This window comes from Emys orbicularis, chromosome 9 (genome assembly GCF_028017835.1).
Source record: "Emys orbicularis isolate rEmyOrb1 chromosome 9, rEmyOrb1.hap1, whole genome shotgun sequence".
Taxonomy (NCBI): domain Eukaryota; kingdom Metazoa; phylum Chordata; order Testudines; family Emydidae; genus Emys; species Emys orbicularis.
This window is the reverse complement of record NC_088691.1, coordinates 14602798-14620563: the sequence shown is the minus strand read 5'-3', so window position 1 is coordinate 14620563 and position 17766 is coordinate 14602798. Positions and strand designations below refer to the sequence as shown.

The following is a 17766-nucleotide window of genomic DNA, read 5'->3' as shown; positions in this document are numbered from 1 at the left end:
AAGCAGCCATCAGTTTTTAATAAACCTACAAGAGAAAGGTTCTTTTCCTGTTTCCCTCAAACTGCTACCTGCCCAATATGGGCAATACTCAGTCTTGCACCATTGAAAGCTTTTCTACATATAAAAACGTCACAGCCTTAATGTCTGATCTTTCTTGGCGCTCCAGAGCCATTCGGCCTGGAAAGGCCAGAAGGGACTTTAAAGTCATAACTTTTTTAAACATACAAAATCCGGTTTACAGGAGTTTGAGGTTTTTTTGGCTTCCACTGAGACCGTGCTATTCAGCTCATGGCCAGGAAGGCACCTCCCGTTTCTTTCAACAATTGATTCCTGGCCACCTGGGATTCCTGCCAAATACCTGATGTCTGACACTGACCTTAAAATGGAGGAGCTCCTCAAGCTAATTGTTACCAACACAACAATACAGCCATTATTCTTCACTCAGTTATTAGCATATGCCACTCATACAGCACATGCGGTCTGATCCTCTGACCTTACTCTGGTGAGATTGCAGGAGTAGGGGTTTGGCCCTCAGCCCCTTAACCTGGAAAAATGATCCAATCTCCCAAATTCTTCTGGTCATGGACAGCAGTGAATATAGTGATTAAATGGTAGGCTGGTAATGCAGATATGTACTTTTGGAGCCAGAGCCTGAGCTCATTTACATCAGTGGAAGATCTTGCCCTGGGTTTCCAGTTTAAACAGATATTTACCCGTGAAAAATCCTGAAAATTATTTTTCACCACATCCAATCTCCAGCCCCGGTCGACAAACATAAGCACTGTTTTATTAAATGGGGGGGGGGGGGGGGAGAAAGCAGATTTCTGTACAATACTGAATATTTCCAGCATGCAATTTATCGTATAAAAATGCAAAAGCATGCTTCCCATCCCGCTTTTTAATTATGGCAAAGACAGGCCAAAATTGGAAGTTCTAATGATTATTTATTGACTGCTGGCAATGTGAAACACTCAAAGTCACTGCTCCAAGGGTCTTATTTTAGATGTTATGTTGGCCATTATATTGCTGCACAGCGTGCTCAGCTTCTGAAACTGGGTAGCCAAAACTCTTCTTGCAATATTGGATTTTTGGAGGGGAGCTGCCTCGCTACTCAAATGGCCCCAGATAACTAACCCTGCTGCTCTAAGCTTCTGATACTACATACTGATGTCAGTGGAACTACTAACAGAAGCAAAGTTCAGCCTATGCAGAAGTGCTTGCAGACTCAGGGTCTTGTTTATGAGGCATTTATTATTTAGGAAAACTGTGATACAGGTTTAACAAAGCTGCCATAAGCCAGACTACTTACTCTAAAAAATTCTTTGGTTGAGCCTGAATCCAAGGTTCCATAGGCTATTTCAGTTTGCTTCGCCAGATCCTCTGCACTTTCTATGGGAGAGACCATCCTTTCCACAGTAAGGAAGGCAGCAAGATTGGCAGTGTAAGAAGAGATGATGATGAGTGTGAAGAACCACCAGACTCCTCCGACAATTCGTCCTGAGAGAGATCTATGGTAAAACAGACAGGGTCAAAATTGTTAATCCATTCTGTGTTTGTCTTCTAGAAGGGAAGCAACATCCCAAACTGGGCCTGTAAGGTTTGCATGCACAACCCTTTTGGTGTACAAAAATCCATATTTGCAGATTTTACTTGTGCACATAAAACGGATGATCATAAGCCAACTCCGGACATCCTTACCCAGGGATTACTTAGGAGAAGTTTCACTGATTGAGTGAAAACTGAATACAGAGCCCAAGAGTTGTCTCTAAGGTCCCGATCCTGCCAAAACTTAAACTAGGATTTCAATGGGATGATTTAATTTTACGCACTGTTAGTACAGACATAAAGTCTTGGCAGATCTGAGACTAAGTGCATGCGTTCCTACATATCTGTGCAAGTGGGGACATGTACAAATTGTATAGACACAGATCAAAGCACTTTCTTGAAATGTGGGCCTTAAATTAATTTTTAATGAGGCCAGAAGTTGACAGAGAAAAGTTTCAGCAATAAAGCCGAGGATGATACCACTAATGCTTGAAGACTCTATTTGTGCACTTCTTGCTTGGTCCTTGCAAAACCTAGTTATGAGTTTTGTCCCGAGAAAGGAATGAGTAAGGTGATGTGCAGGGTGTTTCAAAAGTTAATTGGATGTGTAGTGTGTAATTATTGTGTAAAATACGCAGGTGTAACATGGTATAAATAAGGTAATTTGTAATTTATTTATAAGGAGAAATTGATGCAGTTATTACTGCCTGACATATCCTGGGTATGCATTTTAAAAGAACCACAACCTGAAGCAGGCACTTCAGTTCCAGAAGTGAGACACTATAAGTAGATGAAGGAAGGCATCTATGGGGATTGGAGGGGCCAGGAATAGGTCAACAGCAGTTGACCAATGGAAGCAGAAGATTGGTGAACACAGGAACCCTCCCACTCCCGCACCTCCCTACTCATTCTGCAGAAGATCAATGATAGGTAGTGGGCAGAAAAGTCCCATCCAATGCTCTATGCTAGCTGATTACATGCAAGACTTGGAGATAAATAATCTCCCCACTGAGGCCTGCACAAGGGGAGTTACTCCAAGGGAGCAGTATGAGGTCTGCTCATGCCATGGCACAATGGGAATTAAGGGAGTCTGAATCCTACACATTAGAATGAGGAAACATTCTGGTATATTTTATGTTAATTAAAACGTGCATGTCTAATGCATGTTACTATTTAATAATTTGGGTCTGCCACATTCCCCTCTCAGCCCACACCACCAAAGCAGCACAGGAGTGAGGTGAAAAATCTAATCACTGCCTGTTTTTTCCCTTAGCTTTTTTAAAAATGCAAAAGAAAAAAAAATTGTAAAATAAAAGGCCAGTCCTCAGTTGGTGTAAAAGAGTGTAGGGATCTTAACTGAGCATAAGGGCCTAAATGCTTGTCTAGGACCCAATCCTGTACTCCTTCCTCAAGCAAAACCCCAATTTTAGGGCATAGTCACACAAGGCACTGAGCACTCTAGTGCCAATCCAGCAATGCACTTAAGCATGTGAGTAGTTTCACTGAAGTCAATTAGACTATGTGCATACTTAAAGGTAAGCACCTGCTGATCAATGACACTGTGATCAGTAACACTGCAGAAGATTGGTACAAAATTATCTATTCAACTACTTGTTCTAGTTCTCGCTGATTTCAGTGGAAGCAGAATCAGGTCCCAAATATATTAAAGTCCATGACCTTGATTCAGTAGCCCAAAATTTACATCACAAATTCACGAGAAATGATTGAAAAACAGAGCCCCATTTGGGACACTTGCAGTATATTTTACTTTTGGAACAGTGCACTTACCACACATTGAGGAATTAGTCATTGATATGTTTGTTTGACTAATAATGCACCAGTACAGGGTTTTGTGGCTAAATGCCTGTTGTCAAACCTGTATCTCTTCTGCTCTGAAAATGATCCTCGGTTTTATGTGGAATAGAGGAAACGAGGAACTTTACATGCACTGGCAACCATAATTCTGGCATTTCCTAACTTTTGAGTTCTTGACTGCGCAAACTTAATAATGTTCTTTTTTTTTTTTTTTGGTCTGTTATTTATGTGTACAGAAATGTCCTACCAAACATTTACAGCTAAGGGTTCTTTCCTCTCAGTATTATAAACAAGGAAAAGTGTCTATTTCGAATAGAAGCGGGGCGGGGGGAAAGAATCAAAACCAAGCCCCGCCTACAACCTAAAGTTTTCATATTTTTTAAAAGCATGACATATGAAAATCCCTAAGAATATTTATTTTTATGATTTGGACCCTACCATATATAATTAATTTTATACATGTAATTGCTAATGATTATTTACATGGTGTATCCAAGAAAAAGTGTCAGTAGACACCAATCTTTTGCAGTGATAAAGAAATGGACAATTTCAGCAGTAGGGTTTATAGCAGACAGATCATTCTTGCCCTTGATGCAGAGAAAATGAGAAATTCTGATTATTGGGTTCCTTCAAGCCCTTCTGTGCCACCCCCAGGCAGTGGGTACAAGTTCACCTACCAACAGATGGAGATGAGAAAAAGGCAATATTCTTGTGCTATAGCCCTACCCCATACCTCATAAAGCGGGGGCTGGCTGGCATTGCCCACTGAGGGGATTCCTGAGTAATAAAAATTCTATTCAGTTCTAAGAAAACCCAACATCAAAATACACATCCATAAAAATACTGCCAAAACAACGGAAGCAGAGTTGGAAATCTGGGTTGGGTTAGAGGGACATGGAGAAATCACATTAACAGGTCTGAAGTTGCGATTGTCCAGTATATCTCTAGCCCAGGGAATATCAACAGCAAATCCCACTGCAAGAACAGCCGTGGGCTGGTATCCAAAGATACTGCGAAACTGATGGATTATAGCTCACATCACCCACCTGCTGAAGTCAGTATCTGCAGAGGCCACTTCATCAAGTCTGTAATGATGTGAAAGAGTATGTAAGACTGTTCAGGCAGCCACATTGCTCAGCTCTAGAAGGGAAGTATTGCCTCTTTGCCCATGAGGAAGAGATGGCTTTCAAGGCCTGAGCTATGACAGAAACCTTCAGTGTTTTGGACAGCATAAGCTTTCTTAATGCAGTCTCACGCTCAATAAGACACACAAGGCACAGAGGTTGTCAAGCTTTCCTTGGGGCCTCCCAAAAGGATAAATAGGTGACTTGACTTTCTAAATTTCAGTTCTCCTGTAGAGTCCATAAGAAAAGCTCTTTGCAGTAAGTGCATGAGGAGTCTTTTTTTTCTCCTCTCAGGCACCCACACAGAATTAGGAGAGGTGGGGAACAGACTTGATCACTACCTCGTTCTGATATAACACGAGCAGTGAAAAAGCTTGAAGCTCCAGCCCCCGTCTGCCCAAACAGAAGCTCACTAAAAAGGCAGCTTTAAAGATTAGTTACATGTGTGTCAAGCCAATGTAATGGAGCAGTCTGAGGAAATTGTCTAAGATGTACCTCGGAGAAATAAAGTGAGTACCTGTGAGGGCGTGTTAGCAATAGGATGATATCCTATGTGTCTAAGGGAGGGCAGAGCTTTGAGTTCAGATTACAAGCTGCCAAAATAAAAATAAAAAAAGCTCAGCACATCCACCAAGGAAGCCCCAGGGTTGAGCACTACCCAAAAGGAAGTTGGGACTTGTCAGAACCAGGTTAAGAAGAACCAACCTGGGCCCTTTGGCAAGAAACAAATCCAACATGAGCCTGCTGCAGGAGACGTTACTGATAGTTCTCTAGTGACTCCAGGTTTGGGCTACCAGTCAGAAAGGCAAGCAATACAGGAACAGTGAAACCACAGAGCCATATGATGATATAATTTATACAGCTCTGTACACACCCAGAAAGGTAAGCGGTTCTTGTCCTAAAGTGCTTATAATAATAAAAAACAAGACAAACAGACACAAGATAAAATACCTGACGACAGTTCCGGGGCTGGAGAGTCTGGGCATTGAGATAGTGATGAGATGAAGGGAGGAGAGATTGCTCAAAGAGATGGGATTTCCTGAGGGATGTGAAGTGCAAGAGATGATTCTTGGAGGATGAGGAACAGGTTAGTTCTCCAGTTCTCTGATCTAATTCTGTTAAATCTGGAATGAGCTTCTGTTCACTCCAACAGCTGAGCTCATTTCAGAAAAAGCTGGATGAAACCATAGAGCTGTTTCCCCCAGAGTGCTGCAGAGAGCATGCAGAGAAAAATTAAACACCCACCACTCTGAAGCAACCTACATTAAAGTAGCTACAAGTGGTGATTTGGACGGGTTGGGAAAAAAATCTCTGAGGAAAGTAAAGATGGAAAGCCAGTGTCTAGCCCAGCCAGCCAAAGAGCTAGAATGCAACTGGGCAGGGACTGCCAGCCTCTTTTGTCGGGAAAATAACATCACAGGACTTTTCCCTCCCAACTCCATCTGCTGATATGAAGGCTCCTTATACTCACTGCATGGGCTGGTGCAGAGGGCTGAGGGAAAATAGGGTTAGCATGTAAACTCTGAATTTAAATCAGGCTGATAATAAGAGATTACTTATAATTTTACTTGAGCTGTCACATAACTTATTGTCCATTACTCAGATAACAATTACAGAGAAAAGGATTACAACTTAAAACACCTACAAGAACCATTGTAGAGAGGTCACACCTGTACAAGGTGTGCAGCATTGCTGTTTAAAAAGCTCTTGTTTAAAAAATACAAGCAACCTTTGATGTTTTATAAAATGCACATTTCCTCAGTGAGTCAGCAAACTGTACAACATTCATTTTAAATGATTTTTTTTTGGTATTAACTAATTCATACTGAGCTTGAGACAAAGACATGGCAATTGAACAACAGCATTATCAATATAGGGTTTCAGGAGGTGCTTTGAAAGGGAAGTAAACAGAAAGTGAGCATACCTTGAGAGGAAATTTGAAAGGAAGCATGGAGTTAAATGAGAGCAAATTAGCAACAAGAGAAAAACACAACATTATTATGCAAAAGTTGCATTCACTTTGCAGAACAGTAATATACAGAAACAAATTCTTATCTATAATCAAAAGCACCTGAATTTTTCCTCTACTCTTGAACACAAAAATGTGTATTATTTCCTATAAAAATTATAAGAAAAATTTGGCTTTGCAGACATCCATTTTTAATTGGCCTCTTCTTACCAATAAAAGATTAATAAAATATAAGAACGAGCAAGTCTGGCTGGAAAACACTGAACTTCCTCAGGGAAAAATCTGAATGTCTACCGCCACTTTTTCTTTCAAGTGTACATGTAATCTGCTATACGCTAAACTGTGAGCCAAGTTCTGCACTTACATCACCAGCAAGCTCACTGAGTGTGATAGAGCTGCATGAGGTAGAAGCTTGCACAGGACTTGACCACATGACCCAAACCCCAGCTGACGAAAGATTACAATAACAGTTCTGACTCCCATTCTCCCGCCACAGAAACTCCATGGGAGTTACATGCCTACATGCTTTTGAAAATCCCACTGTAAGTAACTCCAATGCCTTTAGGAGGAGTCACTTGGTTTTAACAGTGGAAGAAATAGGTCCCTGGAACTCGACAGCCTTAACCTACCAGACTCATGCAATACTTTTAAACAAAAAACCTTGACGTTGATTCGTAGAACCTGCAAGGAAACGATTTTGCTCAAAACAAGTTACGAATTTGACTGTGCTTTGTGTGGCTTTTCGTTTGCAGTGTAGATTCTCCATTTAGGTAATCTATGTCTGAACCACCACGAGTGGCTTCTCAATACTTTAGCTCACTATGCTGATAACACAGTAGTCTTTGATAGCAGAACAAAATAGCTGGAACAAATGTTGATTCCATAGGGGGATGTACTGAACACAGCGAGTAGCTGTTATCTGATTCAGGTTAGACAAATCCTATTAAACACAGAGAGTAGAGTATAGGGATATATCCTCTGGAATATCCACAAAAAATACTCACCCATCATAGATCTAACTAGCCAAGAGATGTCACAGTTATTCCACACAAAGGTAGCTGAAAGAGCCTTTATCAGGAAGCACAAAAGCGATCTCTCCAGAATGCTCGTCGGCATCTCTCTAAAAGTGCTGTACACTCTCACACAAGAAATGTATTCAGGCAAACTCACAATGGAAGAATGAATCCCTTTTAATGCCAATAAAATATTATGAAACATTCAATATAATCAATGTGCTATGAATTATGTTTCTTCCTGACAAAGGTATGGATTCAAAATGGAATGCTTGGGAATAGTCCTTTTCTATGGAAAATAAACTAGACATTAAATCAGCTCAATGCTCAAAGTAACAGTGTTTCTGGACCTTAAAACATTTTACATTTTTTTCGTAAAAACTCATTTAACTGTCTGGCCTTCTGTTATCGTTAAAGATAACAAAACAATGGAACGATGTCTTCAGTGGATGTTTCATGTATTAATATTAAGTTAAAAGTTATGGCTGGACATATTTACTGTCATCTCTGTATAGTTGGTATTTCCAAGTCACCTATAATTGTGGCATTGATAAAGATAGAATATATTCAATTCATTATGCAAAATATACAAGGCCGAACAGGTCAAAGAGTCACATGAGAGCTTAACAAAAAAAAACCCCTATGCACTTCTCTTTACTGTCAATAAACAGGTCTAGTGGAAACAGCATAATGCCTGCAGCTTTCCATGTGATGTCCCAGTGCTTATTTCCCGGTCCTTTAAATTGGGCAAACACATGGTCAACAGCAATTTAAATGCTATCACTGCTCCGTATCTTTAACAGCAAGCAAAGGGGCATAGTTTTGGTACAGATTTTGGGACTAAACCACAAATATTGTGCATAAACATGAGGAGCAGGCTAAAAGCTATAGATATACAATCTGGTAGCACATTGGAAGACTTACTCATTTAACAGATTTCTTGCTAACATTAATGTATGCACATATTTAGGAAAATGTGTTGTGCACGTAATTAAAAAAAAAAATTAATCACAGTAATCAACTTCTTTTTCTTCACTGCTAAACAATAGAAATTGCAAGTTTTCAAATATAACACATCTAGTTCGACACTCCTTACATGTCCTAAATCCCTAATGAAATTAATAGGAGATTTGGGTGTGAAAGGAGTGCAGGGTCAGGATTAACTCTAGATTATAAGCGATGAAATCCAGGCCCTTTTAAGTCAATGGAACTTTTGCCCTTGACTTCAATAGGGCTAGGATTACACCCAAGATTTCTCTTTTTATATAGGCTATGAAAGTCTGGTAATTTGTCAAAGACTTAGGTATTGTCTGCACATTGAGAGGGGCACAGAAAGCATGTGGAAATGGGCTCTATTTGTTTTGAATATGAGTGCTTATTGAGAAATCATTTGGTTCCCTAAGGTAATATATGTTCACAACTTTGTTAAAGAGGAAAGGGCATATTGTTTGTACTAAATGAGTCTTTTTTTTATAATTATGGTAGCTGTAAACTGACTTTAAAAATATTATTATACAAACCAGTTAAGATCCATTACTATAAAGCTATGTAGATTTAGTGCTTATCATAGACGTCACCAATATATTTTAATGATGTATGCATAGAAACATTTTTACTATGTTATTTAAAAAACATTTTGAAGTATGCATTGTTCAATCAAGAGAACTTGAGCACTCTCCAGTGCTTTGTAAATTTTTCTTTAAAAAGCAATCAAATTCTACTTAATATCCGTATTGTGTATTAAAATAGAGCTAACATCAAATCTGTTTTCCTAACGGCTTATTCAGAAAGACTATTTGCATGAAAAAAAGTAATTTTATGAAAACTGGCAACACTTATTAGAAGGCCACATTGACTATGAACACAAGGAGATCAGACAAGACTAGATTTACATAATGATGCACATACAGTACAATACATAACAACTCTTAGAGATGTACATATGGAGAAATGAATATATGAATGTGATAGTAAACAAATTAGTAATGGATGACTGGATGGTGCAATGGAAACACATAGAAAACTAAAGCTCGAAGGAAAATTAAAAGGTCAGCATAAGTTGAGACTGGCATGGAGGTGTTTTAAAGTGCTGTTGCATGTGGTTTTTGAAGCAGTTCTTATTTTGCATAGCAAAATAAATGTTATATGCACCAAGCAGATGACCGTAAAATGAGATATGCAGCAAAAACACGGTAGCCCTCCAAGCATTGCTGAAAATGTAAAACCCTATGCATTTTACAGTCTCAACATGGTGTATATAAGTTTTTGCAGAAATGCATGAATGGCATTAAAGGCAACGCCACTCACACACTTACTAGGTGAATAAGCGTAGTGGTTTGATGATGAAGCTTAGCATTGGATGGAATGTTAAACAAAAAATTTGGAACTGAAAAAATTGAGAAAGTAACATATATGCACCATGGCATCAGCATATGACCATAAAATGCAAAAAGGTGATGGAGTGATATGGAACAAACCTTGGAGAAATATCGCATCCTTGCTGCATAAAGGCACCCAGGGAAAACCAAAGGCTGTTAAATATTCCAAACTCATTTGGAGGGTCGGGAGGGTTCTGGGGGTCACGCGGTTCTTCATTGTTGTCTTCCAAATGCCATTCATAAGGACTGAATCTGCTGACTAGGAAAAGAACTACGCTGACTCCAATGTAAGCAAAGACTATACACATCCAAATTTCATAAGCCAAAGGATCCAGAAAGGAAAATACGCCAGGTTTAGATTTCTGAGGCTTCTTGATCATGATGGAGATGCCCAGACTCATAAAAGGTTTTGAAAAGTCTATGACTTCTTCTCGTACCAACGTTATGGTGAGTGGAGCAACAGCTATGTCTGCTCTCTGAAAAGAGAGAACATATTGGAGTTAGTTACAAAACAGTCACCACATATTACAATCTACAGTCTCAAACAAAATAATTAAACGATAAAGCCAATAAAGAATTACAAGAATCATTAGGTTAGAATTTCATTGCAAATTGCGTGTGTTTTGGAATCATTAAAATGATTTAAGAACATTATATTATTGATAGAAAGCTAATAATAATAATGAAAAATTATGCATAATTCTACGAGGGTCACAATGAAGAAGGGGCACGTAACCTAGCTACATATGTTCTCCAACTAATATAGATAAAGAAAGTGAGCTGTCCAATTAAATAATTCTGTACTTCCTGAAGATGAAGAGGGGTTATGTAACAGAGTTTTACTATACTCTTCACACTGAATTTTGCTTTATCGAGTAGCCATAAACTCTCATTAAAACTGTCATAAAGCCAAAATCTGTCATTCAACACCATGATGTTGGGGATTGAAATCACATGTGGATTATTTTGATGACAGGCCTTTAGTGTCCATTTTGATTCCTTAACAAGGCATTTGTTAATTTTTTCCCTAAATTCTAGGAAGGGATAACAACACCTAGAACTATCAGGACTAGCTGAGAATGTTTGTTATTATATTGCTTTACATACACTCTAGAAGCCTAATGACAAGGGTTTCCCCCCTGTTGCTTTTGTTGTTTACCAGTGATAATCTGTGTCTGGAATATGCTTTGAGGACATAATGGACAAATTCTGTGGTTCTCTATGGTTTGATTTTCTCTCTCTCACTCTCTTTTTTTTTATTTTAGCAAGATCAGCTCAGACTGATTCATTGATGTAGGCTGGGATTTTCAAAGGAGCTAATGAAAGTAGGCACCCAAATCCCACTGAATTATAGCAAAATAGTCGAATAAAGTTTGGAAATGTTGTGATGGGATATGAGACAGTGACTTTCCCACCGAGCTGAGACAACATTGTTTAGCACAGTTGGAATTTTCACTGTAAAATCAAGAAGGACAATCAAATGGATACTATAAGGATGAAGCACCCAGAAAAAATGAGCAGTTTTTATTTATACACAAACCATAACCTCATCATTTTCTAGTCTTAGGGCTTGTCTTCACTACAGGTTAAGTCGACCTAAGTTACACTACTCCAGGTACATGAATAACGTAGCTGGAGTTGACATAGCGTAGGTCGACTTACCCCAGTGTCTTCACTTTACTGCGTTGACGAGAGATGCTCTCCGGTCGACTTCCCTTACTCTTCTCGGGGAGCTGGAGTACCGGAGTCAGCTGCAGAGCGCTCTGCTGTCGATTTAGTGGGTCTTCGCTAGACCTGCTAAATCGGTCAATTGCAGCAGTGTCGATCTCCCTGGTAGTGAAGATGAGCCCTAAGTGCTGTAATTACAGAAGAGCTCTCTTCCTCTGGTTGTCTGCAGAAGGGAGTGTTTCTGGTGATCCTTTTCATTTACATTGCATTGGAACCATAGAATAATCCCATGCTAATTAAACAGTAGCAATATAGGTCAGTCAGTGCATATGTAATAAATAGCTTGTATTGTTTGGGAAGATTGCACTGTTAGTGTGTTTCAAATACAACCTGGATCTTCAATCTAACTGTCAGTGGGGGGGAGGCTGTGTTAGGGTTGCCAACTTTCTACTCGCACAAAACCAAACACCCGTGCCTCGCCCCTCCTCTGAGGCCCCTGCCCAACCCCTTTTCTGAGCCCCCCCTATTCCGCCCCCCTCCCCGTTGCTGGCTCTCCCTCCCTCACTTGCTCAATTTCACCGGGCTGGGGCAGGAGGTTAGGGTGCAGGGGTGTGTGAGAGGGCTCTGGCTGGGGGTGGAAGCTCTGGTGTGGGGCTGGGGATGAGGCATTTGGGGTGCAGGAGGTGGCTCCAGGCTGGGGCTGAGGGGTTTGCAGTGCGGGAAGGAGCTCTGGGCTGGGGCAGGGGGTTGGGGCATAGGGTGTGTGTGTCAGGGGTGCAGATTCCGGGCGGCGCTTACCTCAGGTGGCTCCCGGAAGCAGCGGCATGTCCCCACTCTGGCTCCTATGCGGAGGCACGGCCAGGTGGCTCTGCAAACTGCCCCGTCTGCAGGTGCCACCTTTGCACTCCCATTGGCCACGGTTCCCAGCAAATGGGAGCTGCAGAGCCAGTGCTTGGGGCGTAGGCAGCGCACAGAGCCCCCTGGCTGCTCCTACACGTAGGAACTGGAGGGGGGACATGCCGCTGCTTCCGGGAGCCACACGGAGCCACAGCAGGTGGCTGCTTTAGCCCCGCTGCGCCGCTGACTGGACGTTTAACGGCCCGGTCACTGGTGCTGATTGGAGTCGCCAGGGTCCCTTTTCGATGGGGCATTCCAGTCAAAAATGGACACCTGGCAACCCTATGCTGTGTGTGTCTAAAATCCACCCAATAGCTCCATATTTGGCTGATTGCTTTTCTTGTATGATCTAGAAACACTACAAGGCTAGTCCCATGGCATTTCCCCATTTACTTTCTCACATTTGGTTGTAGTAAGAATATAGCAAGTAGTACTCAACATGTATCTTTTCTTATAGTACCATAGCTAATGATTTTAGTATGAAGTTTGGCTGAGGGCTACTGATGAGGCTGGTTTGGTGCAGGTAACCAATGGAGCTACATCACCACCACTGGTATTATACAAATCAGGGCCCAATTCTACTCCACTGACTTCAGTAAGCACAGAATCCAGTGCTGAGGGATATGACAACACTGGGGTTTTTTAACCAGCCTTACACAACGTTTTTCTACCACCTAATGGAAGTGAATTGGGTCAATTTGGGCAGCTTTATCGGAAAAGCTTAAGGGGGAAGATAGCATGTTCTAACTATTACAGTTTCACAAGTTTTTGCCTTAAGCGAAAGCTCATGATGGAATTCTCCCTCTTTCACTGTTCTGTAACCTTCACAAAGTAATAATGCTCCAGAGAATTGGGAAAAGTTTTGCAATGCAAAAGTATTCACTTTCTCCATAAAAAGGCCAGATCCGCAGCTGGTGTTAGTCAGAGTACCTCCAGCTGAGAGTCTGGCCCATAGTGTCTAAATGAAAATAATCTGTTTCTCTTTGCCTGATGTTTGCTACCTATGGAATGCAATTTGCCTTAGAGGCATTATGAAAAGTAGCTATGAAACATATGGCGTAGGTGTAGCTGCTTTTGTAAGCTAACTGTCTCAGCTGGATTCCTCCATAATAATACACCAGAAGGGTTTAGTCTACACATTTCCAACTAACAATCTGGAATACTCCTTTCTGAAGTATATTTGCAGTTAAGGAGGGCACCAAAAAGCTTTTATGAACCAATTTAAAGCAATTTTAAAAAATATATGACCTTTAAGCTTGTGCACTAATTTTTCTGCTGCTGTAAATATCAAATGATTGAGTTATGGGATTAACAATCATATATGCCCCCGGTGTAAACTATTGACTTCAGTGGAGTTACAGCAGGGTTCAGTTTAACCTAATGTTTACAATGTGTGTGTAAATATCAGAAACTGATATTTAACTAACGCAGCACTGCGTATAACTAGAACATGAGTAGAAAGGAGATTTTAATCTTTTAAAACAAAGAGACCGCCCATGCTGTATTGGTCATGTCTCTTAACTGAGAAGGAAAAATATCACCTTGGAAGGGGCAATCTAATGTAAGCAAAACAGATAGACAGGTAATATTTATATACAAAGGTGCACTTATTCCAGCATCAGTCATACTTCTTTTGCAACCTGAGCTTGCAAATTCAATGGGACTACTCACATGAGTGTGTGCAGGACTGCACAGTGCTGTTTGTTTTTATTTTTCTAAACCCATTACTAACTACTTGAGCTAAAATGTTGAAGTGCTTGCGAAAGGAGCCTGAAAATGAAATAATAATATAGGTCCCATTTGTGAACATTTTACTCACATTGACTAGTGCCTTACTCTACAACTGGTCTCATTGACTTCAATTAGACCGTTTGTGGAGTAAGGCAGTATTCACCAAGAGTATCAGAATCTGTACCAATATAAAGTAGTACAGGGTTACATTTTTCAAACGCACCTAATTGAATCAGGAACTTAAGTCCCATGTTCAAAAATGACCTAGGCATTTAGTAGTCTCAAGCTAATAGAGTGCCTAAATCACTTTTGAAATCTCTAAATCTCAGGCGCTGAGGTGTTTTTGAAAATGTTGCCTCTAAATCTTTGTATCCTGAAGCATCTCAACACACTTAATCTGAACTATGAACTACATACAAGGCTCACTTCTTCCTTAATCACCTCTGGAAGGAACTGTAGTAACTAACAACTACTGCACATCAGTTAAGACAGGAAATCAAGAATTTAGGTAAGCAGAATATCTTAGAACTTCTCTGGCTGGAATTTGGCCAGGATTCCAAGGATTCCATCCCTATTTTTGTAATTCCCATGGGATTTTTAATGACCACAAGTGGTCAGGACATTTGTTTCACACTGTATCTGAAAGGCAGCAGCTGGGGCAAAAGCTAAGTGCAAACTCATTCAAAGAGAAGAGTGATGCATACTGAATTGCCAACATCACAAGTGGGTCCTGCAGGCATCAATTGGGAAAGAACTGATGAATACAGCAACCTCTGATTCTGGCGATGAGAACTATTCTCAACCTCTGAGATCTGCCCATAATAGGATAAGGCAACATCATTTCTCTAGCAGAAATGTGGCCTGTTGCGGGTCAGACACTGGCTTTTTTTGAAAGGGTAGCAAGGAACTCCATTTAGATGAGACATCCTGAGGGTCTATGTATCTTTCACAGTTCCTGAAGGCTATGCAGGAACCGTTTCCTGCAAGGTTTCTGTGTATAGCTAGATCGCTCTGTGTTATGAGGCACGGATTGCTCTGATTGTGCCCCTTCACAGATAACTATGAAATTGATGGTAATTAAACATATTTGCAGGATTTCTCCTAATTCTTCTTGAATGTGATGGTTTTCAAATACACAGACCCATTCATTTCAATCAGACTTACTGCCCTACTAAAAGAAAATGGGATTCATAAGAGGGTAGCTCTTAGAGCAGCGGTGGGCAAACTTTTTGGGCTGAGGGCCACATCTGGGTGGGGAAATTGTTTGCAGGGCTGGGGCAGGGGGTTGGGGTGCGGGAGGGAGTGCGGGGTGTGGGAGGGGGTGCGGTGTGCAAGAAGGGGCTCAGGGCAAGGGACTGGGGCAGAGGAGGGGTGCGGGGTGTATGAGGGGGCTCAGGGAAGGGGGTTGGGGTGCAGAGTAAAGGAGGGGGCTCAGGGCAGGGGTGCAGGAGGGTTGCAGGGTGCGGCAGGGGGCTCAGGGCAGGGGGTTGGGGTGCACAGTGCAGCAGGGATCTCAGGCAGGGGGTTGGGGTGCAGGAGGGTGCGGAGTGTACGAGGGGGCTCAGGGCAGGGGGTTGGGGTGCAGGAGGGGTGCGGGGTGTACGAGGGGGCTCAGGGCAGGGGGTTGGGGTGCACAGGGGTGCAGGGTGCAGCAGGGATCTCAGGCAGGGGGTTGGGGTGCAGGAGGGTGCGGAGTGTACGAGGGGGCTCAGGGCAGGGGGTTGGGGTGCAGGAGGGGTGCGGGGTGTACAAGGGGGCTCAGGGCAGGGGGTTAGGGTGCGGGGGGGTGCGGGGCATACAAGGGGGCTCAGGGTTGGGGTGTAGGAGGGGTGTGGGGTGTATGAGGGGGCTCAGGGCAGGGGGGTGGGGTACAGGAGGGCTTCTGGCTCCAGCCCAGCGCCGCTTACCTCAAGCGGCTCCCGGGTGGCAGCGGTGCGCACCGGGGCCAGGGCAGGCTCTCTGCATGCCTGCCCTGTCCCCGGCCCCGCGCCGATCCCGGAAGCGCTGCGGCCCCTGGGAGAGAGGGGGCGGAGGACTCTGCGTGCATTGCCCTTGCCGCATCTCCAGGTACCTTCCCCCAAGCTCCCATTGGCCGCAGTTCCCCATTCCCGGTCAATGGGAGCTGAGGGGGGCGGTGCCTGGAGGCAAGGGCAATGCATGGAGCCCTCTGCCCCCCCGCCCAGGGGCTGCAGGGACGTGGTGCTGGCGGCACCGTGGGTCGGATCCAAAGCCCTGAGGGGCCAGATCCAGCCCACGGGCCGTAGTTTGCCCACCCCTGTCTTAGAGCTTATAGAATTCAATGAGGCAAATAAAAATGGCTCCTAAATTATATTCGAAGTTAACACGCAACACATTGTTGCTATGCTAATATGAGTCATCCAGAGGCAGCATTTCCTAATACAGCTGATAGGAGGTGGTGTACCCAGAAACGTTAAGCCAATTAACATTGAAGTTGACAACAAAACTCTCCTTGGATTTAATGGGAGCATGATTGGACCTTTCACCATTAATAAATTAACTCATTGTTCATTTTTTTACAGTGAAAAAGCAACGTTTTAGACCACTTACAATGCACAGCACATGCAGGAAACGTTTACAGTTTTCTTCTCTAGCTAACCTCAGTAATTGTGCCACATGGGTGAAATTCGCCCCTGTGAAGAGGGCTAACACTCTTGAGCCCTATTTTGAGAACTTACAATAAACTACTGGACCTGTGTTGGCTCTCTGCACAGGGTGCATTTGATCCTGTGTGCAATGGTTAGAGATTGCCAGGTTCAGAGATGGCTACATTTTAGTAATTGGTGACATGACACTGGTATATACAGGGTGTGATCTTGTAGCCTGGAGACTTCAATGAGTTTTCCATATGTGGGACAGTTGCAGGAGGGTTTATTTCTCAGTTAGGGGATAAGACCATAATTTGCAATCAGTCTGGAAAGTCTGTTGAGGTCTTTGGAATGCTAGAATGAACCGTGTTAATGTTTTTCTTTTTAGAAACATTAATTTACAGCATTTGACTCTACAACTCTGCAACAGTAAAACTATGGTATTTTCTAAAATGAGAAAATAAACATCCATTGTATTTTGTCCTTTTAGTTATATGCAGAAAGCACAATATATTTAATCTACACCAATGATATAAAAAACAGCTAATGGTCATAGTGTACTGTAACACCACTGTAAGTGTAAAAACTGTTCAGGTTAATGGAAAATATCTGCAGTGACTAGAATGGGGCGAAAAATGTGTGATAAGTTGTGCTGGAACAGAGGCACAGATAATGTAGTTTGGGGTGGGTGGGCGAGCAGAAGAGATACCTGGAAGCCCCAAAATGCAAGCACAGTTAATCACAATGCCTGCAAGTGAAAGAACTAAGCCCTTTTAATGATAAAAACTTAAACATTTTGATGAATGTATGCCCTATTTATTATAAAAAGCCCACTTAGCATTATACAAGGTTACTTATTATCTTCTGTCTCATTTTAAACTCTCTGTAACGATCAACATTGATATTATTTAATGAGTCAATGAAGTTTCATTAGTAAAGCATCATTTCAAAGGACTAAAAAAAAATCCAATCTTCAAGAAATTTAATTTATCAGTAACTAACATGGTGCACACCATTATA

At 42.0% G+C, this 17766-nt stretch overlaps 1 protein-coding gene across 2 annotated transcripts in view; it reads right to left on the bottom strand.

Annotated features, from left to right (window-relative positions):
- The window catches only part of GRIA3 (glutamate ionotropic receptor AMPA type subunit 3), a 213718-nt gene that overhangs the window by 52859 nt on the left and 143093 nt on the right, over nucleotides 1-17766 (bottom strand). For both annotated transcript variants that reach the window (XM_065410618.1, XM_065410619.1), the window contains exons 11-12: nucleotides 9944-10320; nucleotides 1310-1508 (exon numbers count right to left, since the gene is read on the bottom strand). In XM_065410618.1, the coding sequence (XP_065266690.1) occupies nucleotides 1310-1508; nucleotides 9944-10320 (576 nt within the window). The remainder of the gene's footprint in view (nucleotides 1-1309; nucleotides 1509-9943; nucleotides 10321-17766) is intronic.